Genomic DNA, 24,032 nt, shown 5'->3' with positions numbered 1-24,032 from the left:
ATATGTCAGTCGCCAGAGGGCGACAGGTACGAGTATGCTCTACGCTTCAGTTTTCAGGCCTCAAACAATGAGGCAGAATATGAAGCTTTACTAGCCGGAATCCGCATGTGCAAGGCGGCAGGGGCAAGAAAAATAGACGCCTGTTCCGATTCACAATTGATAGTGAGTCAGTACAATGGCGAATACGAAGCAACCCATCCGGCCATGATCAAGTACTTACAGGCGGTTCGACAAGCAGTCGGCTCCCTTGAGGATTTCCATCTGACCCAAGTGCCGAAATCAGAAAACAACCAGGCGGATGCACTTTAAAAATTAGCATCATCCGCCTCCTGTGATACTCCTCGAACTGTTTTTTGGGAAGTAATGGAGAGGAGAAGCATTGAGGAAGAACCTATTGGAATCTTAGACAGAAGCTCAACCTGGATGGATCCAATCAGGGCATATCTAACAAATGGTACCCTGCCGGATGATCATCAACAGGCGGCAGCACTGAAAAAACGAGCAACCAGTTTTGAAATAATAAAAGGAGAACTTCACAAAAGGGGGTACCTTCAACCCTTCTTAAAGTGTGTTACTCCAGAAAAGGGGCGAGAGATTCTAGACGATCTTCACTCTGGTTACTGTGTTTCCCATATAGGCGGTAGGACGCTTGCTCAACGGGCAAGGCGGCAGGGCTACTTTTGGCCTACTTTAGAAGCAGATGCAATGGAGATGGTGAAAAAATGTGACAAGTGCCAAAGGTTTGGCAAGCTAATTCACCGTCCGGCTACTGACCTCACTACCATTCATAGCCCACTACCGTTTGCTAAGTGGGGCATGGATATTCTGGGTCCATATACGCCTGCTACAGGCGGAAGGAGGTACATACTTGTTGCCGTCGACTACTTCACTAAATGGGTAGAGGCGGAGGCTGTAAAGGGAATCAAGACGAAGGATGTAATTTCATTCATTTGGAAAAATGTCATCACTCGGTTCGGGGTTCCCATGTCTATGGTTTTTGATAATGGTCCCCAATTTGAGACGCCTGTTCTCAAAAGCTGGTTGGGTGACCAAGGAATTGCACAATACTTTGCATCTGTCGGCCGTCCACAAGAAAACGGCCAGGTAGAAGCCTTTAATAAAATCATCTCAGACGGTCTCAAGAAAAAAATTGAACGAGCAGGCGGCCTATGGGCGGATGAATTACCACATGTTCTCTAGGCCATTAGGACGACTGAAAAAGGGGCGACTGGAGAAACTCCATTCCTCCTAACTTATGGTGCGGAAGCTGTTCTTCCAATAGAACACTACAAGCCGACTCTTCGAGTAATGCTATATGACGAAGAGGCAAACTGGGAAGCCATGCGCCTGGCATTAGACTCACTTCCTGAAAGGAGGGGCAATGCTGTCTTGCGCCATGAAATTTACCGCCTGAGAATGACTAGATCATACAACAAAAAAGTGCACAGGCGTCCACTCAAAGTTGGGGACTTTGTACTTAGAAAAATGGAAGCAGTTGGTAGGGCTAATGAGTCTGGCAAACTAAATCCCAACTGGGAAGGACCCTACCGAATCTGTGAAGAGGTCAGGGACGGTACCTACCGTCTGGGAACACCAGACGGACAACCGTTGCCTCGAACTAGGAATGTAGATAATCTGAAGAAATATTTCTTTTGAATGATGTAAATAGTCAAGGGCTACGTAATAAAAGTTTGCGTACTTAATTTTCAATTTTGTACTAAGAGGGGCACGCCTACTAACAAACAGTCGGCTACTCTCCATGTTTAATTTTCTCTTCAGAGGGGCATGTCGTCTGTACCTTTACAGTCGGCTACTCTCCATTGAGTATTTTACTCTATCTTCAGAGGGGCATGTCGTCTGTACCTTTACAGTCGGCTACTCTCCATTGAGTATTTTACTTATCTTCAGAGGGGCATGCCGTCTGTACCTTTACAGTCGGCTACTCTCCATTGAGTTATACTTTCAGAGGGGCATGCCGTCTGTACCTTTACACTCGGCTACTCTCCATTGAGTATTTTATTCTTACTTCAGAGGGGCATGCCGTCTGTACCTTTACAGTCGGCTACTCTCCATTGAGTATTTTACTCACCATAGGGGCATGCCGTCTGGACATATAGTCGGCTACTCTCCATAAAAGAGGGCCGACTGGTTCCAAACACACGGCCACCCCCCTTATACTTAACTAAAAATGATCAGGGCCTGGCCGACCCTGTGCCTAACAGGCGGCTACCCTCCTTTTACTTAGCACCTACGTTCACCAAGAACTAACCAAGGCCACAGGCTGAATGATCAGACCAGGCGCCAAGCCAACTGATCAAATGTTCAAAACTAATACGACTTGTCCCAACATCATAGCAGGCGTCCGGCGGCATCCCTCCGGATGAAATTCGTCGCAGAGAGCAGCTCCCTTTTGGGTGGAACATTGCTCTATAAACTAATTACACGGCACCTATACGACTGTCCCCAAGGGCAACCACGTAGCCGTTTTTGAGACAAGGATAACTCTATCACTAATCAAACCAGTGGTAGCAGTTGACATCTGAGTCAGATGACCGCCTGTATTACTTGGGATAAATGCAGGGGGCACCTCTTGAGTTAATAGCTAACAAACATTGGCGAATCAAAAGGTTCAGTCGGCCTCCGCCGCCTGGTACCTTTACTACTCAAGCAGGAGTGACGGCGACTGAGTAACACCAAATTTAACTCATAGTCACTCTCTCAAACTTAGTATAGAGCCTAAAAGGTATGAGTCGTCCGCTTGTTTTTAGAAAACAGGGGCTCTCAACCACTACTCCTGCTAGGTTAACAACCTATGAGTTAAAAGCCAACAAACATTGGCGAATAAAGGGGAACAACCGGTACCCACCGCTTGATACCTCTACTACTCAGTTACTTGGCGACTAGGTAACAATCATGTTTACTTGGTCAAACCACTTTCCTACTTGGTTAATTTTACAAATGACAGGACCGCCTGCCTAAAGGGGATCTAGTCTTTAAAATGGTTCGAATACCGATTGGATAAATGGCCGACTGATCGTCTAGCCTGGAAACAGACAACCAGTCGTCCAGGGGCATAGGCGGCGTGACTAACTATCCGTACCTGTCTGCAACTATCGGCCATGTAAAACAGTCGGTATAGTGTACAATTGGATATCAGAATATTCAATACTTGAACAAATTTGAAGCAAAACAAAAAATTCATTAAAAAGAAGCCGGTCATCAAAGACCGGCAAAATATTCAGAGCCCCGGCCCCCTGGCCGGGTAAATACAAAACAAACGGCACGCAGGCCGTGACAAGAAGACATAAAGCTTAAGAAGGGGGCAGATCTTCAATATTAGCAGCTGCCGCCTGGTCAGCACTCTTCTTGCTGGACTCGGCTTCAGCTGCATCCTTCTTTGATGCATTACCCCCAAGCGGCACAAGCGCCACTACCGGCTGCTCCTCCTCCTCCAACGCTTCCTCCAACGCCTCTTCCTCAGCAGCCGCCAGGATCTCTTGATTATATGTATCAGAACACTGGCGGTACGTTTTTTCCCATGAGGCAAAGTCGGCATTAGGGAAGAGGCGGCCCCAAGTCATGCGCTGGATTTGAGCAGAGTCTTCCATCATCTCCCGGACCAGCTCTTTCTTTTCTTGCTCGGCCTTTTCCGAGAGCTCCTGAGTAAGACTCTTCTCCTGGGTCACCAGGCGTACCTTTACGCTCGCCAAGGATTTCTCCAAGGTTTCGTATGAGGACATCTTTTGGCGAAGAGGTCTCAGCTCGGCCTTGAGGTTGTTGATGGTCGCCTCCAGCTCGCTATTCCTCTTCTGGGCCGCCTCTAACTGAGCCCGGATAGCGGCGGTAGCCTGCGCCTGATAATAAAGAATATCAATGGTCAGAACTTCATTTTGGGCAATTTGAAACATTGCCTTATCACAGTCAGAGGCGGCCATAGCTTTTGCAGCCTTTACCTCTTTGTTCTTCCGGTCAAGCGGCTTGCGAAGGTCGTTCACTCGGAGCATGGCCTAAGTAAAAAGGGGAACAAGCGTCAGTTTCCAAACAAAAATAAAACAGGCGTCCTGGAATTCAAATACTCAAAAATATGCTAAGTATACCTCAGCAAGGACCCCTGCAATCCCGTCTAGGTCAAGGGTGCCGACACCCCTGACCGCCTCCCTTTCAGCTGGAGGAACGGCCTTGATCATAGACTTGGCCACCTCGACCAAGTCAGGCTCCTGAGGGCCGGCTGCATCAACCATAAACAAACGAGTTAGACCTAGTAAAGAAGGGAACAAGTCTAAATTCACAAAGACAGTTTCATACTTCTAGGCGGTCCAATTGGAGTTTTAGAAGGAGTGGCCGGCTGTTTCTCAGCCGCCGCATGTTTCCTGGCAGAACCAGGAGAGCTCGCAACAGTCGTCCTCCGGGCCTTGGGGTCCGGCTGTTGGGAAGAAGAAGCTCTTGGATCGCCCGTCTAAAAAAGAAGAAAAGAGTCAGTATATACATAAACACAACTCCAAAAAGAGGGTGAAAGGTTCGAAGCCGACCAAGGGTGCCCCCTTGTTGGGGGAGGCGGTTGAAGACTGTTGCATGATGGAGGCCCGCAACATGGCCGCCGCAGTCTTGGAGGCGGTAATTTTGCTCACGGCGTCCGCTGCAAAAACAAATAGCAAAGTTAATAAAAGTCATAACAAGAAATGAATGGAACAACAGAGTATTCGACAGGCCGGCTACCTCTTGAGCACCGACTGCTGAGGCCACAGGCGGCCAAAAAGTACTCGTCGTAGAGCCATTTGAAGCTCGGGACGCAGTGCAGGGGTACTTGCTCTCGTACCCCTGAAGTAGAGTTCACCTTCGACTCTACTTTGAAGAGTCCTTTATCTAGGATCTCTTTCTTAGCCTTGGGGGGAACAGGCGGCATGTTGCGGCCGCCTGCAAGAAGGGGCAGATTCCTGTTCCACCTGTTGAAGCGCTTGTTCAGCTCTGTGTCTGAACTCTCAATGATAAGGAAGGTGCTCCGCCAGTCCTTCCATTTGTTTGCTTTACCTCTCGTCATGAGGTAGCCCCTGTGGCTCGTCAATTGATACCAGCCGGTACCGCCTGCCTTAGGGGTCCGGCTGAGGTAGTTCATGTGGGCGAAAGCCTCGAAGCTCGGCTTCACCCCGTGCAGTTCGCACCCGGCCACATAGCCGAGTACGTTGACCCAGGAGTTCGGGGCTAACTGCCATAACCCCAACTCATACCCATCCAAGATCCGCTGAACAGCCGGATGTAGTGGGAAGCGCAGCCCAACCTTGATGGCCGCCTCGTAGCTGCCAAAGCAGGCGCTATCATAACTGGTACCAGCCGGCCAGACGACTATGTCTTCTGGATCCGGCACAAACACTAAAAAGCCGGGGCCCATTGTGTGGTTTGCGATAAAGCTCTCAACTTTATCTTGCATGGCCATGATCCGGCCCCGAGGTACCGTGCAGTAGTAAGGGGTATTTTGCTCTCGGTAAGAGGCGGATGGCTCCGCCCAATCGTCCCCCTTCTCAACTGCGTGAGAAAGCCTCGCCTCTTGCAGGCGACTGTTTTTCTCTTCTGTGTCCAGAGAAGCATGGCCAGAAGAGCTAGACTCGGAATCGTCCTCTGACGAGTCCGAAGAGGACGACACCTCCCTTCTCCCGGAGGGGCCCGCCTCCTCTCCTTTAAAAGGAGCAGGAGAGAATGTAGAATTGTCAACTATAAAATGGGAAGGGGTCACTTTGACTCCTCCCTCAGAACTGCCGGCTTTCAAGCCGCTTTGTTTCACTTCCACATCTGGCGCTTGGTCAGATGTTTCACTAATCGGCACCCTGTGGGAGGAGCCGTCTGAGTTTGTGATCCTGGCAGTCTTTTTTGTTCTGGCCATCATGCTCTGCATAGACACGGATACAGTCGGACTTTGTATAAAGGGCAAAGATGGGTCCGGAAAAGGGCAGGCGGCACTCCGAGTCCTAGATTCAGCCGTCCCCGGTGACCGGCTGATCACTAACCTAGGTCGTGTCGTGTGCTTCCGTGGTGCCATTTCAAAAAAGAATAAAATAAAGAGAAAATTAAGAGTAAGAGAACCGACGGTTACCTGAACGAGTGACGTTGATGGAGTTCTGAAAATCCTGTGCAGTCGGCTTGTCAGAACAGGCGGTAGGCAGAAAGGGTCCAAAATGTCAGAGCAAGTTCAGGGGTCCGAATGTTCTCTCACAAAGTTCTCAAGTGTGAAAATGACCGAAGTCAACACTCCTTTATATAGGCAAAGTGTGAAGGCGAAGGGTCACTTCCAGAATTCATAATTTGGGCGGGAGAATCTCTCGGCCTTTCGCCGAGTGACACCTGTAGCAGGCCGTCGCTTGTTACAGTGCGACACCTGTCACAGGTAACACGTGACCAGTCACGTGCCACCTGTGAGGGGCAAATGATTAGGGGATTTTGCTCCCACCAATCGGAATGCGCCACGTGGGCCAATCAGGTCCTGCCAAGTGTCCCTCAGTTGGAACTGTCAGGGCTTGCCACGTGGCACCCGCTTATTCGTCCACCTTGGACCTATTATGTCATGACACGTGGCATACTCCATGCCTAATGGAGAAACCGGCCACCCAGGCCCAACTTCCGAGGGAAGCCCAATCAGCCCTAGGTTAACCTAAACCTAGGATTGGCACGTTTCCCAAGGTTATAAATACCTCCCTTAATCCTCATTAAGGGGGATTACATGAATAACAGGTTGATCACGCTAAAAAAGCAGATTACCTACATTAAACACTCTCACCTAGAGAGACCCAATCACTTTAATTTCCGCATTAATTACTCCTTAATCAAGTACTAACTTGACCGTTGGAGGCGGAGCTCCCACCACCAGGAGTCTCCGTTTTTTTGCAGGTACATGCGTCCGGTTCAAGTCTCGGAATTGTAACTCTCCCGCAGGACATCAGAAAACCCCGAAACACTAGGGTTTGTTATTAATCTTGTAAGTATCATGCCTAGGATCTTGCTATTATTATGCTTTAACATGATTATGATTATTTTTATGATCTATGATTATAATTTTTATAATTATTGTTATGATGATTATTTTTAATTATTATGATTATGACTAGGGATGTCAGTGGGGCGGGTCAAGTAAGAGACCCGCCCCATCCCCGCCCCAATGGGTCTCGGTTTGGCGGGTGGTGGGGCGGGGATGGGAATAAAAATCATACCTGCCATGGGTGATGGGGCGGGGGTGGATTTTAAGTTGTACCCGCCCCATCCCCGCCCCCCCCCCCCCGCCCCACTTCGTACCCTCCCCATCCCCACCTCATACCCACATCCATATATCTTTTAAAGCAAAATTACATACTTTTATTCTATTTATAAAATAATTACATGAAATACAATATTAATTATAATACTTTGTACGACATTTATATTATAACACAAAAATTTGTATATAATGTTTTATTTTATAATTCGTATTAATTATGTAAGGTTGTGTATTTGATATACGGATATTAGGTGGATCTTGGGTGGGGATTAGGCGGGTTTTTGGTGGGGATTAGGTGGGGATGGATATCCAAGTGGGGGGTGGGGCGGGGATGGTTTTGGAGTTGTACCCGGTGGGGCGGGGATGGGGATGAAAATTGGACCCGCCGCGGGGATGGGGATGAAAATATTAGGTGGGGATGGGGATGGGAAGGCCAACATCTGCCCCGCCCCGCCCCATTGACATCCCTAATTATGACGATTATTTTTATTATTGTTATGTTGCTTGATATTTATTTTATTGCTTGATCACGCCTTTTATGCATGTTTAAAGGGAATTGGTACTTGTAATCACGCTTAATAAGATAATTAATAATCTTATTTAGGGTTAATTTGATTATAATTCAAGTGATCGCCAATAATAGATTTTATTTGTGCATTAATATTCAACCAACATAGATAAATAGATTTAGGGTTATCCTATTGATTGCATGTTAGTCAAAAAGCGCACATGAATACGATCAGAATAAAGTAGAGGCCTATTATTAGGGCAGGTTCAATTTCTTTTAGGTTGGATTTGTACCTTCATCCCCGAACCCTATTTGGTTCAAGACCTTATGGAGTTGACAATCTCATGGATCGTTAAGGGGTGTAACCTTCACCTTGTGAACGGTTTACAAGTTCCTAAAAAACTTGTTGGCAACTCTTTTGCTCTATCTTCCTTCCCTTTGGACGCCACCGTACTTTAGTGTATGATCATAGTGGGGTTCGAGCTAGGGTTAATGCTTGAAATATTCCCTACACCCTTTTTCTTTCCTAATATAAATTTCTAATTAAGCAATTTTGACGTCATTTGAATTCCCTTAATAAAATCGACAAAAATATCTCTAAATTGTTGTGCAAAATCTATTCTACGATGAAGACGGTGATTAAAAGGAGATAAATTAAAGTTCAGAGAAGGAAAAATTGAATGGAAAGAAAAGGAAAGGGTGTAAAAATATTCAGAAAATATTGTTTGGCATTGCTAACATGTCAAAAGATCATAAATACTTTCAAGACATTAAATGTTCTCTTTTAGAAATAGATTTTAATTTCATATTTAATGTTAAATGTAAATTTATAACAAGGATTTGAGCTTTAGTTATTTGAATTTATATAACTACCATGCATGCGCAATGTTACAAGATTGTAAAAGTTATTTTCATCAAAGATTTTTGTTTCATAAATAATACTCTAACTTATATACAACCCGTGCATAAAATAGACCCAAAACCTAATTTAATTTCAAGAGGATCATCATTTCCGTGTAGCAAAACTCGAGGATCACCATTGAAAATTTTCCAAAAAAGAACTAACTAGAACATATATTAGGAAGATAAAAAAAGAACAAAGCCAATTCTTAGTGGGACGAGTATTTTAATACAATCTTAACTCTCGAAACATCATTCTTCACTTGTTTTTACTTAGTACTTGATTAGTTATATTCATAATTGTGGCTCTAAAATGTTGTCCCTCCCTCCGTGTTTTATTAAGTGTTATAATTTGACTTTTTTTTCACTATTCACATAATGATTTTGACTTGATTATTTTACTAATATATAAAAAAACAAATGTCAGATAATGTAGACTTTCATTTTATAAAATTTCCTATGTTTTACAAAGATATAATTAGTTAAATTAATGGTCAAAAATGTGTCTCAGCATGCGTATTTAGTTAAACTTTAACATTTATTAAAATACGGAAGGAGTAAGGTTATCCATTATCATATAAAATCCTCTTAAAATTATAATCACATAGACTTTTAATAGCCTTATATGGATTAAATGTAATTCCAAAATACTATCTCCATTCCTTCTCTGTTGTAAGTTTGTAACAATAAGGTCAATAACCTTCACGATCTTCAAATGCACATTTTTTCACCACGAAAGGTGGCCCCTGGTAACCTGCCGAGGTCAAGGATCTGGAAGCACCAATTGTAAAAAGACATAGCTCAAGTTTATACAGGAATACTGAACACATTTGTTGGGCACACTTTGGCACGAGGTATTCAATCCGTTTCAGTTTCAACAGTTGGATCATTTATATTGACCATAGCTTGTTAGGACAAAACGGATTTCTAACTAGCAGCAAAAACATCAGCTCCCTCCCTTCTATGCTCGTAGATTCGTAGTTATATGAGTCAAAACTGAAAATAGAGTGTAGACTAATAACAAACACAGAAAATAGACGAAAAGATGCTCATCTATCAGGGTTTATGCAGTAGATAAGCTAACAAAAATGAGGAAACTGAAAGAAATGAGCTGCATCAAATCAGAAATAGAAAACCAACAAAATTCAGAAGAGAAGAGCCTCTTCATTACTTCAAAACTTCTGAAAATAACCACTGTTACATGATAATATGACAGATGGAGACACAATATTGTCCACGATACTTTCATGATCATCTGAAAAATAGTCCAGCCACTTCAACAAATAACATTCATGGCTAAACAACAAGTAATATATCAATTAGTGTGTTACACTTGAAATGGCAAAGGAATATTTTTAGCTGAGCGGTCAAAGTCCAAAGCCAAAGATAGCTCGAATCCTTTGGAAGATCAGATCTCGCCAGCCTCTCTCTGTGTTTTCCACCACAGTTTCATTCCCATATCTGCATCAGATAAGAGCATACCATCAATCTATCAAGAACCAAAAGGCATACATACAAAATATTAGACAGACACAAACCCTAAACTAAAACCAACCTATCTTCCTCCGGAACATCAGTCTGAACCAACTTAACCACAGTGACACCAGATTCTGGCTCCTCAAATGTCAGCTTCACCTGGATACACCAATTATAATGAAGATCAATAGAAAGACTACATCGATCAAACATTAAGTGTATGGTGTAAAATATAAATACAATAATAAAATAATACGGAGTAGTATTACAACAGAACCTCATTGCAGAGGTTCTCGCACTGCTAGCTTGTTCATCAACATGTTAAATGGCAAGAATGGACAAAATGCTACAATATTATAATACTTGGTACAGCAAAATTCTCTCCATCCCCCTTCCCCCACAACAACAAAACTAGTAATTACACCGCAAACAAAAAAACATTAAAGTGCGGTTTCACACACATTAATGTTTACTCTATTTAGTAGTTCAAAATTCAGCCCACCTCAAACTTTCACAATCACGTGACTGTTTTAAAGATCCCAACAGCTATCAGTAAGATACTCTATTATATACGTCAATTATTTTTATCGCAATGCAATTCATAATCATGATCTACATAGGATGAAATAAGGCGACACCTTCTTCAACATCCTAAATTTATAGGGGCTTAGGGTACCAAAAAATATTGACTTTCAATCAATTTTACCAACGGAACAGGCTTGAAGTTTAGCTTTAAACTCTCAATATAGTCTTCAGCAAAATATAAGCTTCAATAGAATAGTATTACCTCTTATCTTGCTATTGGGGTGGACAAGTGGGTCTATAGAGTATGTATTCTCAAGACTATTAGATCTCTTGTGGTCGTGTGATTTAAAGGATTGTGTCAGTTTGGCATTTGCAATGAGCTAATGTCAGATTTGCAGTTAACAGATCATTGAGAAGGATACTAAGAAATATTTTATAGCTCAAAATATCTTGTAAGTTGTAACTCTCTAGTCCAGCACATGATTTCAATGTTTTTGCCATTTTCATAGGATGATTCTTTCTTAGTCAAAACTCCAAACTGTTTATGCTTGCTTAGTGATTCTTTCTACACATTTGTTTTGCAAGATACGGAGTATTTTAGGACCCAAATAGGGATAGCATAATTAACCAGGAAATCTCGACAGTGGAAAAATTTCAGATCCATTTCCACTAAGAAATAAAAATCAAAATTTCGCTCTCCGGCTTATCACAAAAAGAAAATATTTGGCGAAAGTTCAGCTTATCAGCTATCTAATCATCAATTTTTATACTTTTAGGGTAATAATGTAATCACCTTTGTTTCCATCTGTGCCATCTTCCTAGTCTTCTCTAAAAGCAGCCACCTAATCGACTTCTTATAGAGGTAATTGGATCCCTCATAGTTTCAATATGATCTATTCAGCTAAAACAACGCTATCCTTAAAAAAGATGAGCATTGCTGAAATGCTATTGAAATTTCTAGTAATCTCAGAAAAAAAAAAAAGGGGTGCAACTACATCAGAAGATCAGAACTTATATAAACTGTCATTCACTCATGTTTTTCCTCTTATATTTCAAAGATTTTTAGCATATCTCCTTGCATAGGTTTTCTTTCATTCCCTTGTCCGAGTTGTCCCTTTTGACTTGACTTGTGCTTAGCTGATCTAATGTACATCGGTTCTCATAGATAATAAATGATGCACACCAGAAAATAGGTCAGTGTATGTTCCTATTTTGATCTATATATATGGGCTAGCATGGAATGGAATTTTCTAGAGAGGGTAAATTTCCAATTACATAATCATGACTTGTAAAATTTTCAATTACATAATCCTACTCTCTAGTTTCAAATCAGTTCAGGACATCTTCTCAGATCTCATGCTTCCTCCAGGTTTACAAAGAACTAATCTTGGCAGTTGGCAGGTCACTTTTGGTATTCTAGATAGTGCTTGGAATAAGGCCATTCTACAAGTTAGTTTAGGCATCTGTACTAGTCAAGAGGTTTCAGGCATCCTCTCAGTTCTCAGGCTTAACACCTTGAAGTTACCAAAGAGTTAAGCTTGGCAGGTCACTTTATGATATCCAAAATACTGCTTGGGATAAGGTCTTTCTCCGGCACAAGTGGTTCAAGGTATCTGTATAATAAAGGGGTTCCAGGGAAAACGAGAATATATTTATGCTTCGGGTGTTGTACGGGGCAAATGCTTAAATGTAGGAATGGTTTGAAAGGGTTAATGTGTTAACACTTAGCAGTTAGCACTGACTATTCGATGATGATTTCTATCTAGGCAAGGTGCCCTTCTGAACCAATTTCAATCAAGAAGACAAATTCAAGCTGTTTCTGCATTTTCAATGGTCTTAAGTTTGTAAGGTCAACAAGTCTCAAGGCTAGTTTTGATCATGTAAGGGCAGCGCCCTGTAGGAAGAGGTTCATTTACATATCAGTATCTTAAAATTCTACTCTTGTTTTGAAAGAGGTAAAAATATAAGACTTGACTCTAGGTATAAGTCATGCACAAATCACTAATTTATTATTGGTCAGATATCAGTGACAGAATTAAACCATTTAACCCTGGTTTTCCAGCAAAGTGTGTACTTCCCCACTTTTTAAGAATCAGTTTTCGACGTGCCATAAGATTATATGAAATCCTTAGTTTTAAATTCCCCTCAGAATATAAAAGCATACAATTGAAAAGTGTTCCCTTGATATGAATCTACTAGTATAAAACTATAAATGTACTCCAAGGGAAATGAAATTCACACACACACACACACACACACACACACAAAAAGGGGGTCAGTCCTTTACACACTACCTATATGCCCTCCCTCAGCCCCTCAGACGAGGAACTCTCAGTCCTTAATACGGATAAAAGCCAACTGACTGAGCAAACCTACCCTCGGACAAGGGGCAAAAACCAGAAACCCTTATCATTAAGTTGGATACAATTTCAGGTAAGGAGCGGAAGGGGGAAGAAATCCAACTCCTTTATTTAGATAAAAGAGAAAAGGAAAGAATGGGAATGGAAACTACCCCCTTGTACCATCATCCCCTTCAATATCCTCAAATCCCATAAAAACATCAGCAATTTCCCAAAAATAATACCCAGAATACATACCCAAAAATTTGAATAAAATAAATTAAAAAGGGATTAATCTTCTTCACAGATTACTTCTCAACTATCCACATTTTCTCTCTCTTCATTTCTTCATCACTTTCCCCAATTCCATTCCCTTCTCTTTTCCCTCAATTTTGAAACCCTAATTTCCCAATTCAAATCACTTCCCTTCTACACTATTATTCGTAATGCATAATTAGATTCAGTTATTCAAATCGAGGGATATATACATTGTGAAATTTGAGGGTGATAATGGCAGAAGTAGGGAAACAACAGTGGAGTGAGCAATGCAACGGAAGAAGGAATTTGGAGGAGTCTGATATGTCTGATTATGAGAAGAAGATTAAGTTTACTAGTAATTTCTTTCCAAATTTGAAAAGATTTTATTCTCAAACAACTAATGAAAATTTTCCCTCCATTTCTCTCACCCTCTAAAATTGTTATCCAGACTATAGACAATGTCATCCGTTTCCCTTCTTTCTTTTCCCTCCCTTTCCTTAAATCCAAACAAGGCGCAAAACAAAGTATATCTAACAATGCAAAAAAGACAAACTTACATGTGAAGATACAATATTAACACACGCGTAAAAAGCATAATTGTAAGCCAATACCTGATATAACTTAATTGGAGCCAGAGGTAGCAAAATTCAGGCAACTAGTTGACATGTAAAAAAGTCCTAAACATTAAGAGCCAAGCAAGGCAATGTAATCTCCCCTCAAGCAGAAAAACTATCAACTACCGATGGCCCCTTAAGTCACCTTTTTTTTTCCCACTAATTGCCCTAGGTAGACTTACTCATCTCATTAGTCATTACTATAAGCCTTTGATCAATTTGATACAACTGAAACTATCAATTGAGTAATTAGATTCAATGCCTCAAGAAAATCTAGTTAACAACAGAGCAAACGAATAAGAACTTGAACCTAAGAAGCAAAACTTTCTCCTGCTCATCATGATCAATAACTCATTTACTCAAAGGCAGAAACTTTTCTCGTATTATGGCTGTCTTTCCCAGAAAAATTTGCCATCTAACCAAATGAATACCTCAAACTTTTCCACAAGCAACCATAACTCCTCTTCCTCAACTCCAAAACTTTAGGCAAATACAAGTGAATGAGTGATCTACTAAATTTTTAAAAATAAATAAAATAAAAACCCCTCTCTATCTACCAGAGCTGGATTAATAAGATCAAACCAAGACAAACTCATATCAAACATTTACACAACCAAAGTCTTAATCAATACCCTATAATATACAGTATACATTCCGAACCGCCATTTCAAAACACCCATGTCAAAATTTGAAGCAAAATCCAACAAAAAAAACCATTTCCACCTTCCAATCAACACAGATTAACATCACAAGTTCACAACAAATCAAATGTCATGAAAATCAAATATCATAAATAAATAGCAACAATATACAATCAAACAATTCAAATCATCAACATAGGAATAAAAGATAACCCAAAAACATACAAAAAAAGAAATGAAATTACCGTAGAGAAAACACCATCAGGCCAATTCCCAAACCTCCATTTCTGAACAATCAACTTCCCTTCCTTCAATTCAACATTAGACCCAGTAACCGAGCCGTCGAAAATACTAAACTCTCCTCCAACCTCCCTACTAATCTTAGCATTACTCTGAGTAAAACCCTTCCACCTATTCTCATCCATCAATATCTCATACAAATCAACCGCCCTACACCGAAACCTCTCACTCAATTTCACCGTCCTAAACCCTTTCTTCTCCTTACTCTTCTTCACCTCCTTCTTCTTCGGTACCGCCACAGCCGGTGTCGAACCCGCCCCACCTTTCGAACCCTCACCCTCCCCTGCCCCCGCCTTGGGCGCCACCTTCTTCACCTCCAACTCCTCCTTACACGGCCCACCTCTCGCCATACTCTCCACATACTCCCTCACCTTCTCCAACACCACCGGCTTCCCCTTCGCAATAAACGCCTCTTTTATCCTCCTCCCAACAACCCCATCATCGTCGAAGCTGACCCTAACCTCCGGATCCTCATCCGCGTTCTCATCGGAGATATACGGAATCTCGATTTTACCGATTGATTTTGAAAGACAAATTCCTGAATCGTCCTTCGCCTCACCCTCCCACGAGAGGGTAAGGGCGAGCTCGTACCCGGGAATTATCTTCCCCTTTCGGATGTTCACATACGCCTCGCCTTCAAGCTTGTCGAGCTTTGTGATCTTCACGAAGAGGTTTCCTTCCCCGGATAAGATTGTGAGGTTGGATAGAGAATCTGAGAGCTTTGTTCTAGACCATTCGAGACAATCTGTTTCAGCCCAGTGCCAATTGTGGACGTTGGTTCCGTCTGGTCTGTCTTGTACTATCCAACGCTTGTCTCCTTCGCCGTATTTCGCCATTGTTGCAGAGAAGAAGGTTGAAGAGAGAGAAAGTGATGGGTTTTTAGAGAGAGAATGAAGGGGAAGTGAGAATTGGGGCGGAGGCGAAAAAAAGAAAAAGGGAGTGTGTAGGTGTGTGTGGAGTGGGGTTGGGATCTGGAGGGTTCTGATTTAAAGAACAGTCTAGAATGTTGTGTTCATTCTCATTTTACTTTTTTTTTTTGACAATTTTTTTTTTTTTATTAATTGGTGATTGTTTGGGAATAAATAGTGGTACGATGGTAAGAATCGTAAGATGGTTCCAAAAGGAAGAAGTTTGATTTTGAAAAAGTCTTGAATTATCCCTAGAATTTATAAAGAGTTTGTGTAGCGGTGGAATTTAAGTTAAGATTTTTTTTTTTTTTTTAAAAATAATGGAAAAATTAGAAATAATAATTCCAACCTTTATCAAATTTGGTAGAATAATCTCAACTTTGGATTATATTAGAATAATTCATACTTTGGGGGGTTTTCTTTTTCTTCAATCCCAAATATAGGTTACCGGTTGAATGGGTTAATTTTTATTTTTATTTTTTAAAACTGACACGTGTCACGAGTTAATTGGTTAAAAAATATATAAAAAAATCCCCAGCCAAACCCAGAATCCGGCCACCCTACCTTGCCGACGGTGGCTGCTGCTACTCCCCCTCCCCCTGCGCCGATTTCTCCCCTCTCTCAACGTTGGTTTCCCCCCTCCCCCAATGTCGGTGATATGACCCACTTTCCTCCCCTCCTTTTCCGCTGGCAACCACCCTGGAAAGATCAAAATTCCTTTTCTAGACACCACCACCACTCGCAACTCCCTTTAAAACTCTCGCCAACTCCCGAAAACCCCCAAACACTCTTTCCCCACCATGAAAAAAAAAACCCTAGTTGCTAGGGTTTCGGGGTGAAGGAGGAGTTTTTGGTGGTTTTTCGGGAGTGGGAAAGGGGTTTTTTGTGGTGGTTTCGCGGTGGGTTGGAGGGGATTTTGGGGAAGGGGGAAAGTGACGGTCCAGCGTGGGAAGAACGATGGTCCGGCGTGGAAAGATCGACGGTCGGTGAAGGACTGGTGGTGGAGGTTATGGTGGGACTGGGGGAGAGGAAGTTGGATGGGTTTTTTAGATTTTTTGGTTTTTTTTTTTGTTATTATTTTTTTGTTTTTATTTATTTTTTAATTTTTGGACCAAACAGGGCTTGACACGTGTTAAGTAACCTGATATAGTAGGTCATTGACTTTTGTTGACCGGTTAGGGATTGAAGAAAAAGAATACCCCCTAAAGTTCGGAATATTCCAGTGTAATTCAAAGCTGAGATTATTCTACCAAAATTGAGGAAAGTTGGGATTATTATTTCTAATTTTTCCCAAAAAAAATTCTTGTTGGTTAGGTGTGGAAAAATTAGGACCTGATTTTAGTGGCTGAACTCAGCTGAACTGAAGTGAACTTATTAGAACTGAAATGATAATCTTATAAGAAAAGGAAATTAGGAGCTGAACTGAACTGAACTAAAAATGATCGTATGAGAACAAGCCCTTAGTTTTGTGAATGATTTCAGACATTGATATTTAAATGGCTCTAAAAAAAATCTCGTAAAAATTGCAATTATTTGTTGTTTGGCATGCACATAGTAAGTAACTAGTTTAGAACCCGTGTTATGCACGGTTTTAGAGTACAATAATACTTTTTTATTTAAAAATGTGTAAAACGAAATCATTGTCTGTAAGAAAAACATAAAAAATTTATAATAAACATTATATTGTGATATTTTATAGTACATGTGAAAAGGAAGGAATACGGAGTAATTAGGATTTTTAGTATTCGTAGTATTAAAGCTTAATCTTTTTTTTTTTTACGGGAGTATTAAAGCATAATCTTATTCTCAATTAAGTAACAATTTTTATATACTTTACTACTACACTTTTATATTTTTATTTAAATTATTATGGTTGTGCATCATCCCTTACCTAAATATAAGGTAAAACATAACAAACTTCCTTCAATAACAAAAAAAAAAAAAAAAAAAAAGTAACAAACTTTTAAGCAGGAAATTTTTTTTATGATGCAATGCCAATTGTACCTTAGGGATAATTATGGGGATTACTTTAGTATATAAGTATAGATTTCTTGTATCATACTCCTGGAGTGGGGATGGAAATAAGCGGGGTTTGAATAAAATCTAGTAAACTCGGACCCAAACTCAAACTTGAAATTTATTATTATCCATACAAGTTATGGGCCACACCCACATTGTGTGTGCATTATAAGAACTTTATATGGCTCGATTTTCTCTTTTTTCATGAAATATTATATACATTATTCTAATTAAAAAAATATTTAAAAAAAAAACTAATTAAAAACAGAGTATCGTGTTTAAAAATTGATGAAATCATGGAGGCAATAGAAAAATATGACTTCCTTAAAAAAAAATAGTACTGGGTTTTTTTTTTAAAAAAAGGTAGCTTTTAATCTATTAACAACAAACATTGCTGACATCATCAATGATAAAAATTAAAAATTTTCCCTCCATTTATAAGTCTGATGTCATCAATATTATTATTATTTTTAAATCTACACTATATATTTTTCAAACACAAAATAATTGCCATTCTTTTTTACACAAATGATAAAAAATAATTTTTATGCATAATAATAATAATAATAATAATAAATTAAATCGTGCAATGCACGAGTCTAATCTAGTTTTTATTTTTTTAATAAAGGATGGTAGGTTTTTTTCAAAAAAAAATTTCTATTGATGGTAGTTATTTTTTTAAAAAATGAAGGTAGTTTTTTTTTATATAAAAAGAAAATAAAAAATGAGAGGGGTATTATGGAAAAGAAAAATTTATCACCCAAAACCCCCTTTCACTTTATATATTACTATAGATTCATAGCTTACCTGGATGATCAGACCCTTAGAATTTAAATTTCGACTGTTTCACCATATACTTCTAAGTTATTTATTCACCAAATACCCAAAATCATTATATACACTCGAGTTTCATGAAATTGTTACTGAATACCCAAATGACTAACAAATGTTAACTCCGTTAATCATTAGGGATTAGATATGCCACATGGCAGCATCTTATTGGTTGTCTTTTTAATTAATTAAATTTTAAAATAATTATTAATTAAAAAAATCCTCAACCCACGACCAGCCCAGCCCCAACCACCACCTTGTCCCATCGACGACATAGCCTAACCACCTCGTGTCGGTGCCCTGAACCTCCATCCGGCGACCTAAACCAGCCACCCCTTGCTAGCGCTCGTTCTCCCTCGAAAACCCCTACCCAATCCTCAAAACCCCCTTTCTCCCTCGAAAACCCTTCCCCTCCCTACCACCGGCGTCCAAAGGCCCCCTCCCCACACCGGAAAACTCAAATCGGGTTATCCCCTCCAAGCTCCACCTTTTACCCACCATGCCAGAACCCTAAATTTTAAAACCCTAAAATTCGAAATCTAGGTTTTCGATTATGGGGTTTAAGGGGTTTTGGGGTGGTGGTTTATGACCAAGTTGGCGACAACTAAAGGAAGGTCTCTGGACTGCCGACGAAGAAGTTTCGGGTGGTGGTGGCGATTTTCGGCCACAGTGGAAAGGTGGGGGGGGGGGAGGTTTTAGCGATTTTAGGAGGTTTTGGGCAGTGGGTTCTATGGTTTAATAGCCTTGGGGGAAGGGGCGGCGCCGACGCGGTGGGGAGGGGGGTCTAGGCACCAGCGAGAGGGAGGCGACTGACACGTAGGGGTGGTGGTGGGGAGATGGTCTAGCGCCGGCAGAAGGTGGCTAGTGATTTTCTTTTTAAAAAAATAAATTAATTTTTTTTTAATTTCTTTTAAAAAAAATTAATGATATAACTTTAAATAATCAATTAGATGCCGCCACGTGACATATTTAACCCTAATGACAAACGGACTTAACTACCGTTAGTCATTAAGGGCATTTTGTGACAATTTTCATGAAACTCGAGTGTATATGGTGAATTTAAAAAAAAAAAAAAATTGGGTATTTGGTGGTGAAAAAAAAAAACTCAAAGGTATATGGTGAAAAATCCGTTTAAATTTTAAGACACTTACCTAGGTCTCTATGGGTCTAGTTGGATCTAAGTATGGATGGTTCAATTCCGTATTGTGCAAAAAAAAAAAAAAAAAATCAAAAAACTTGTTAGGGGTAAGAGAATCAACTCATTAAACCAAAAGTTAAGCCGGTGGTTGAGGCACATGAAAAATGTTGTATACCATGTTCCTTTACATGAGAGCTACTTAGGTTTGAAATGTAAATGCAACTTGGGTCTTCTCATGCCGAGCGCAAAAAAAAAAAAAAATCACTTAAAAGAAAGGGGGAATTAGCTCTAATTACCATGTTAAAATACCAACTCACCTACTAAATTAAGCTTGTATTCTTTCAATAACATGTAAACATGCATGATCGATATTTTTTCATGATAACAAACGGGTAATGCTATAGTGCCAATGGGTTAATTCATGTAACAAACGGATACTTGATTATGAACACCCTTAGCTTGGCTATCGCCAAAGAGAGGTTGTTATATACACTCGGATGTATAGTACACCCGTAAGTATTTATTATACACTATTGATGATTAAGCAAGATCCCTAAGCTATTTGACCGAGAATATTACGTAATACTCTTTGGTGGCTAAGGGGCCAATTTTAATATGTACAAGTATTATAATTATAATCTATCTTTGGTAGTAATATTTTGTACGTCCCTTAGATTGATTTAATTGGGCCTGCCAAGTTACGAAATTCTATAGGTCAGTTAAGCGGTGCTATGACCAAAATTTTAAAGATATGATACTATTAGCACTGTCAAAACGGTTTGACAGTTCGGTTTCGATTCGGTTTGAAATCGGTTCGGTATTTAATCGGGTCGGTTTGGAATCGGTTTAATTGTCTCACGGGTCGGTTTTGGTTCAGTTTAAATAGTTATCGGTTCGATTCGGTTTCGGTTTATTCTTAAGCGGTTTTAATTCGGTTCGGGTTGTAAACAGTCCGGGTAGTAAACGATGCGGTGTAAACGGTTTTTTATCCCGGTTCAAACAGTTTCGGGTTGGAAACGGTTTCGGGTTAGAAACAGTTCGGTTCTTTTTTGGTTTAGTTTATAACTGGTTCGGTTCTTTTTCGGTTCAGTTTTTAACTGGTTCAGTTCTTTTTCAGTTCAGTTTATAACTGTTCGGTTGTTCGATTGTTTAACCACTTTAACGTTATTCATATCGGTTCCATTTCAAGTTTACTAAATTATAGTTGAATCTGAATTAAAACATAGCCTAATAGTATATTCATGTCACTAGCACACTCCCATCTTTATTTCATTATTACTCACAGAATTAATGTAATCATATGCTTAATAGTCTCTGTGAATTAATTTTATTTATTACGCCTTCAGCCAAGCCTTGGTACTTAATATTACAAGCTTTTTTTTCATTTGGTTTCATCACCTCAAATGTATACATGACTAGAGGCAGTAGTGTTGCTAATAGTTTGAGGCAGGGCCTGAGCCTGCTTGTTTTGCTCTTGTTTGTGAATACTGTTTATCCTTAAGACCTTAATGAATGATTTGCCTTGCTATTTTAAAAAATATATTCTAAGATTTCTAATATTTAATCCATTTAATTATATCCCCGTAAAAAAAAAAAAAAAAAATCCATTTAATTATATAAAAAAGTTTGTAAACGGTTCGATTTAGAAGCGGTTTGGTTCATAAACAGTTTGGTTTATAACCAGTTCGGTTTATAATCAGTTCGGTTTTTAAATGGTTCGGTGCAAACGGGTAGCAGTTTGCTAACGGTTCGGTGTAAGCGGTTTTTTTGCCAGTTTAAACGGTTTCGGGTTGGAACCGGTTTCGGGTTAGATACGGTTCGGTTCTTTTTCGGTTCGGTTTTCTTTCAGTTCGGTTCTTTTTCGGTTCGGTTTGTTAACGGGTTCGGTTCTTATACGGTTTAACATTATTTGGGTCGATTCGGTTTCGGGTTTACTAAAATACGGTTCGGGTCGGTTTTCGGTTTCAAAAAAATCGGTTTTTAATCGGTTCGGTTCTCATTTGGATCGATTGGTTTCGGGCAGTTAAACGGTTTCGGTTTGAAATTTGACAACACTAGATACTATGATAGGAATACATGATAGTTTGGGATTATTTACGATAGTATATAGTCTATGTACGCTTATTTCCTAAAATACGAATTTAAGATTGTTTCCTAGATTTTTTTTTTAAAAAATTATATGATATGATAGTTAATAGTTTAGAATAATTTTTGAAAATTTTCTAATAGTGTAAGCTTATTTCCTAAAATACGATGTAAAATTGTTTCCTAAAACAATCTTGTTTCCATAATATCTATCTTAGCTTGTTCCTCAAGGAAACAGTAGGTTATCAAATTATCTAGTTTAATCGACTTAGGCATTATTATAAATACTCTGTAGAATAACAGGAACCAGATACTTGTTAACTAAAAAAAAAACTCCTCTAAGAAAAACAAACACAACAAAATAATGGCGATTCAAAACCTAAAGGCTACGGTCAATTCTTCTTCTTCTTCAATTCGGGCCAATTCGATTAAGCATGTTCGTGATGAAAATTTAAAGACTTTATTATCGAAGAAGAAGCTTCACCTCGTACTCGATTTAGACAATACCATTCTTGAATCGAGTATTTTTGAAGATTTAACTAAATATGATCGTGATTATATACAACGCTCCGTTGGTGTCAAGATGATCGAAGAAAAAAAGCTATATCAATGGGTGTGTGAAGGAAAGGGGTACAAGGTACGTCTATCAGTGTTTCCTGTATGTTTTTATTTGTTATACTAAATAAGTAGCTTAGTACTTACGTAGTATTAATTATCATCACATGGATTAATAATATTTTTGATATTTCAATAACCATGTTTTGCTTTAACAAATTGAAATAAAAAAAAATGTATCTATATTTTGTTTAGTATGCAATACAATCATGCAAGTATATAGATTATTTTTTACAAGTTAAATTAACATATATAAATTTCAATCTACAGGATGTTTATTTAACGAAATTGAGACCTTATGTGAAAACGTTCCTCAAGGAAGCAAGTAAACTATTCGATAAATCAATTTTTACCCTAGGAAATCTCGCGTATACAACGAAGATGCTAGAACTACTTGATCCCGAGCGTTTATATATTAATTCACAAGTGATCACGAGGGAATATGTGCCATTATCGACACCATGGAGGAAGGGGCATGATCTTTTGAAGTCGCACGAAAGGGTCGTGTTAGTAGTCGATGATGCAAAAGACGTGTGGGAGGCTAATACTAAAAATTTGATCGATATAGCACCATACGGGTTCTTTGATGATGAGTCCTCGGATAAGAAATCGTGGACACGAAAATGGGAGGATGAAAGTGACAAGTATGGAGAACTTGCTCGAGTTTTGAGAGAGTTAAAGAAGATTCATAAAGAGTTTTACAATTTGGAGGAAGGCGAAGATTATGAAAGCCGTGATGTAAGAGATGCAATTGAAGAAGTGAAGAGGAAATTCAGCTTGCAAGGGACTAAACAAGGGATGATTAGTCAACATGCAAAGGAAACGACTAGTGAGATTGATGAATGCTTCAAATCGATGGATCTAAATTGCCGCAGAAATAGACTAAATAGAATTCAGACTAGTCATGATGTTATGTGATGTTTATATAATGTTCTAACATGAATTCTATGATTTTCTTTACTTTTGATTTTCTTTTTTAGGAAATTATATATATTGAATGTTACTTTATTATATATTTTTTTTTATCAATTGAGGAAATTTAATTAAACCTGTTATTGTCAATTGCTAGAACGTAATAATTTGTGTACTTCGTATAATTTTAATTAGTTGCTTGAAAATGAAACGTGCTTAGGAGATAATACAATTTAAAGCGTAAGATTTAAGTATATATATCTTTTGATTTGTTGCACTTTAAAACATATATTCTTGCTTGTTTGTTAGGGGTATGCATGCAATAATTATTTATGGTTTGAAAAATATGAATTAAAACCACACACGAGCATTAAATCATTTATTTGTTGGTAGGAGCATATACCCCGTATTTATAAAGATGTAATGTAATTAATACACTAAGGTCCCGTTCTTTAGAGCTGCTCTGCTCTGCTCTACTCTGCTTTGTTATGCTCTGCTCTACTCTGCTTTGGTTTGCTTAATTTTCAAATAATAATTAATAATAACAACAATTATAATTAATATTTAATAATAATAATTAATATTGTATTAATGATAATAATTTATTATTTTGAATAATTATAATAATTATTAATATTAAAAATAATTTTAGTAATTATTAATATTAATAATAATTAATATTTATTAATCATAATAATAATTAATAATAATTATCAATAATAA

General features: G+C 39.2%; 2 protein-coding genes across 2 annotated transcripts; one reads left to right on the top strand and one right to left on the bottom strand.

The window, feature by feature from the left end:
• Nucleotides 1–9,776: 9,776 nt before the first annotated feature.
• On the bottom strand, nucleotides 9,777–15,987 carry LOC110689219 (activator of 90 kDa heat shock protein ATPase homolog). Its single transcript, XM_021865946.1, has 3 exons — nucleotides 14,747–15,987; nucleotides 10,204–10,283; nucleotides 9,777–10,109 (listed from the first exon to the last, which is right to left on the bottom strand). Exons 1-3 carry the CDS (start codon nucleotides 15,635–15,637, stop codon nucleotides 10,016–10,018), a joined length of 1,065 nt encoding a protein of 354 aa, XP_021721638.1. The 5' UTR covers nucleotides 15,638–15,987; the 3' UTR covers nucleotides 9,777–10,015.
• A 6,159-nt stretch (nucleotides 15,988–22,146) lies between these two features.
• Nucleotides 22,147–23,362, top strand: LOC110689466 (RNA polymerase II C-terminal domain phosphatase-like 4). Its single transcript, XM_021866254.1, has 2 exons — nucleotides 22,147–22,440; nucleotides 22,668–23,362. Exons 1-2 carry the CDS (start codon nucleotides 22,147–22,149, stop codon nucleotides 23,313–23,315), a joined length of 942 nt encoding a protein of 313 aa, XP_021721946.1. The 3' UTR covers nucleotides 23,316–23,362.
• The last annotated feature ends 670 nt before the right edge of the window (nucleotides 23,363–24,032 follow it).

This window comes from Chenopodium quinoa, unplaced genomic scaffold (assembly GCF_001683475.1).
Source record: "Chenopodium quinoa cultivar QQ74 unplaced genomic scaffold, ASM168347v1, whole genome shotgun sequence".
Classification (NCBI taxonomy): Eukaryota; Viridiplantae; Streptophyta; class Magnoliopsida; order Caryophyllales; family Amaranthaceae; genus Chenopodium; species Chenopodium quinoa.
Note: the sequence above shows the minus strand (reverse complement) of the source record. Positions and strands in the feature narration are given on the sequence as shown.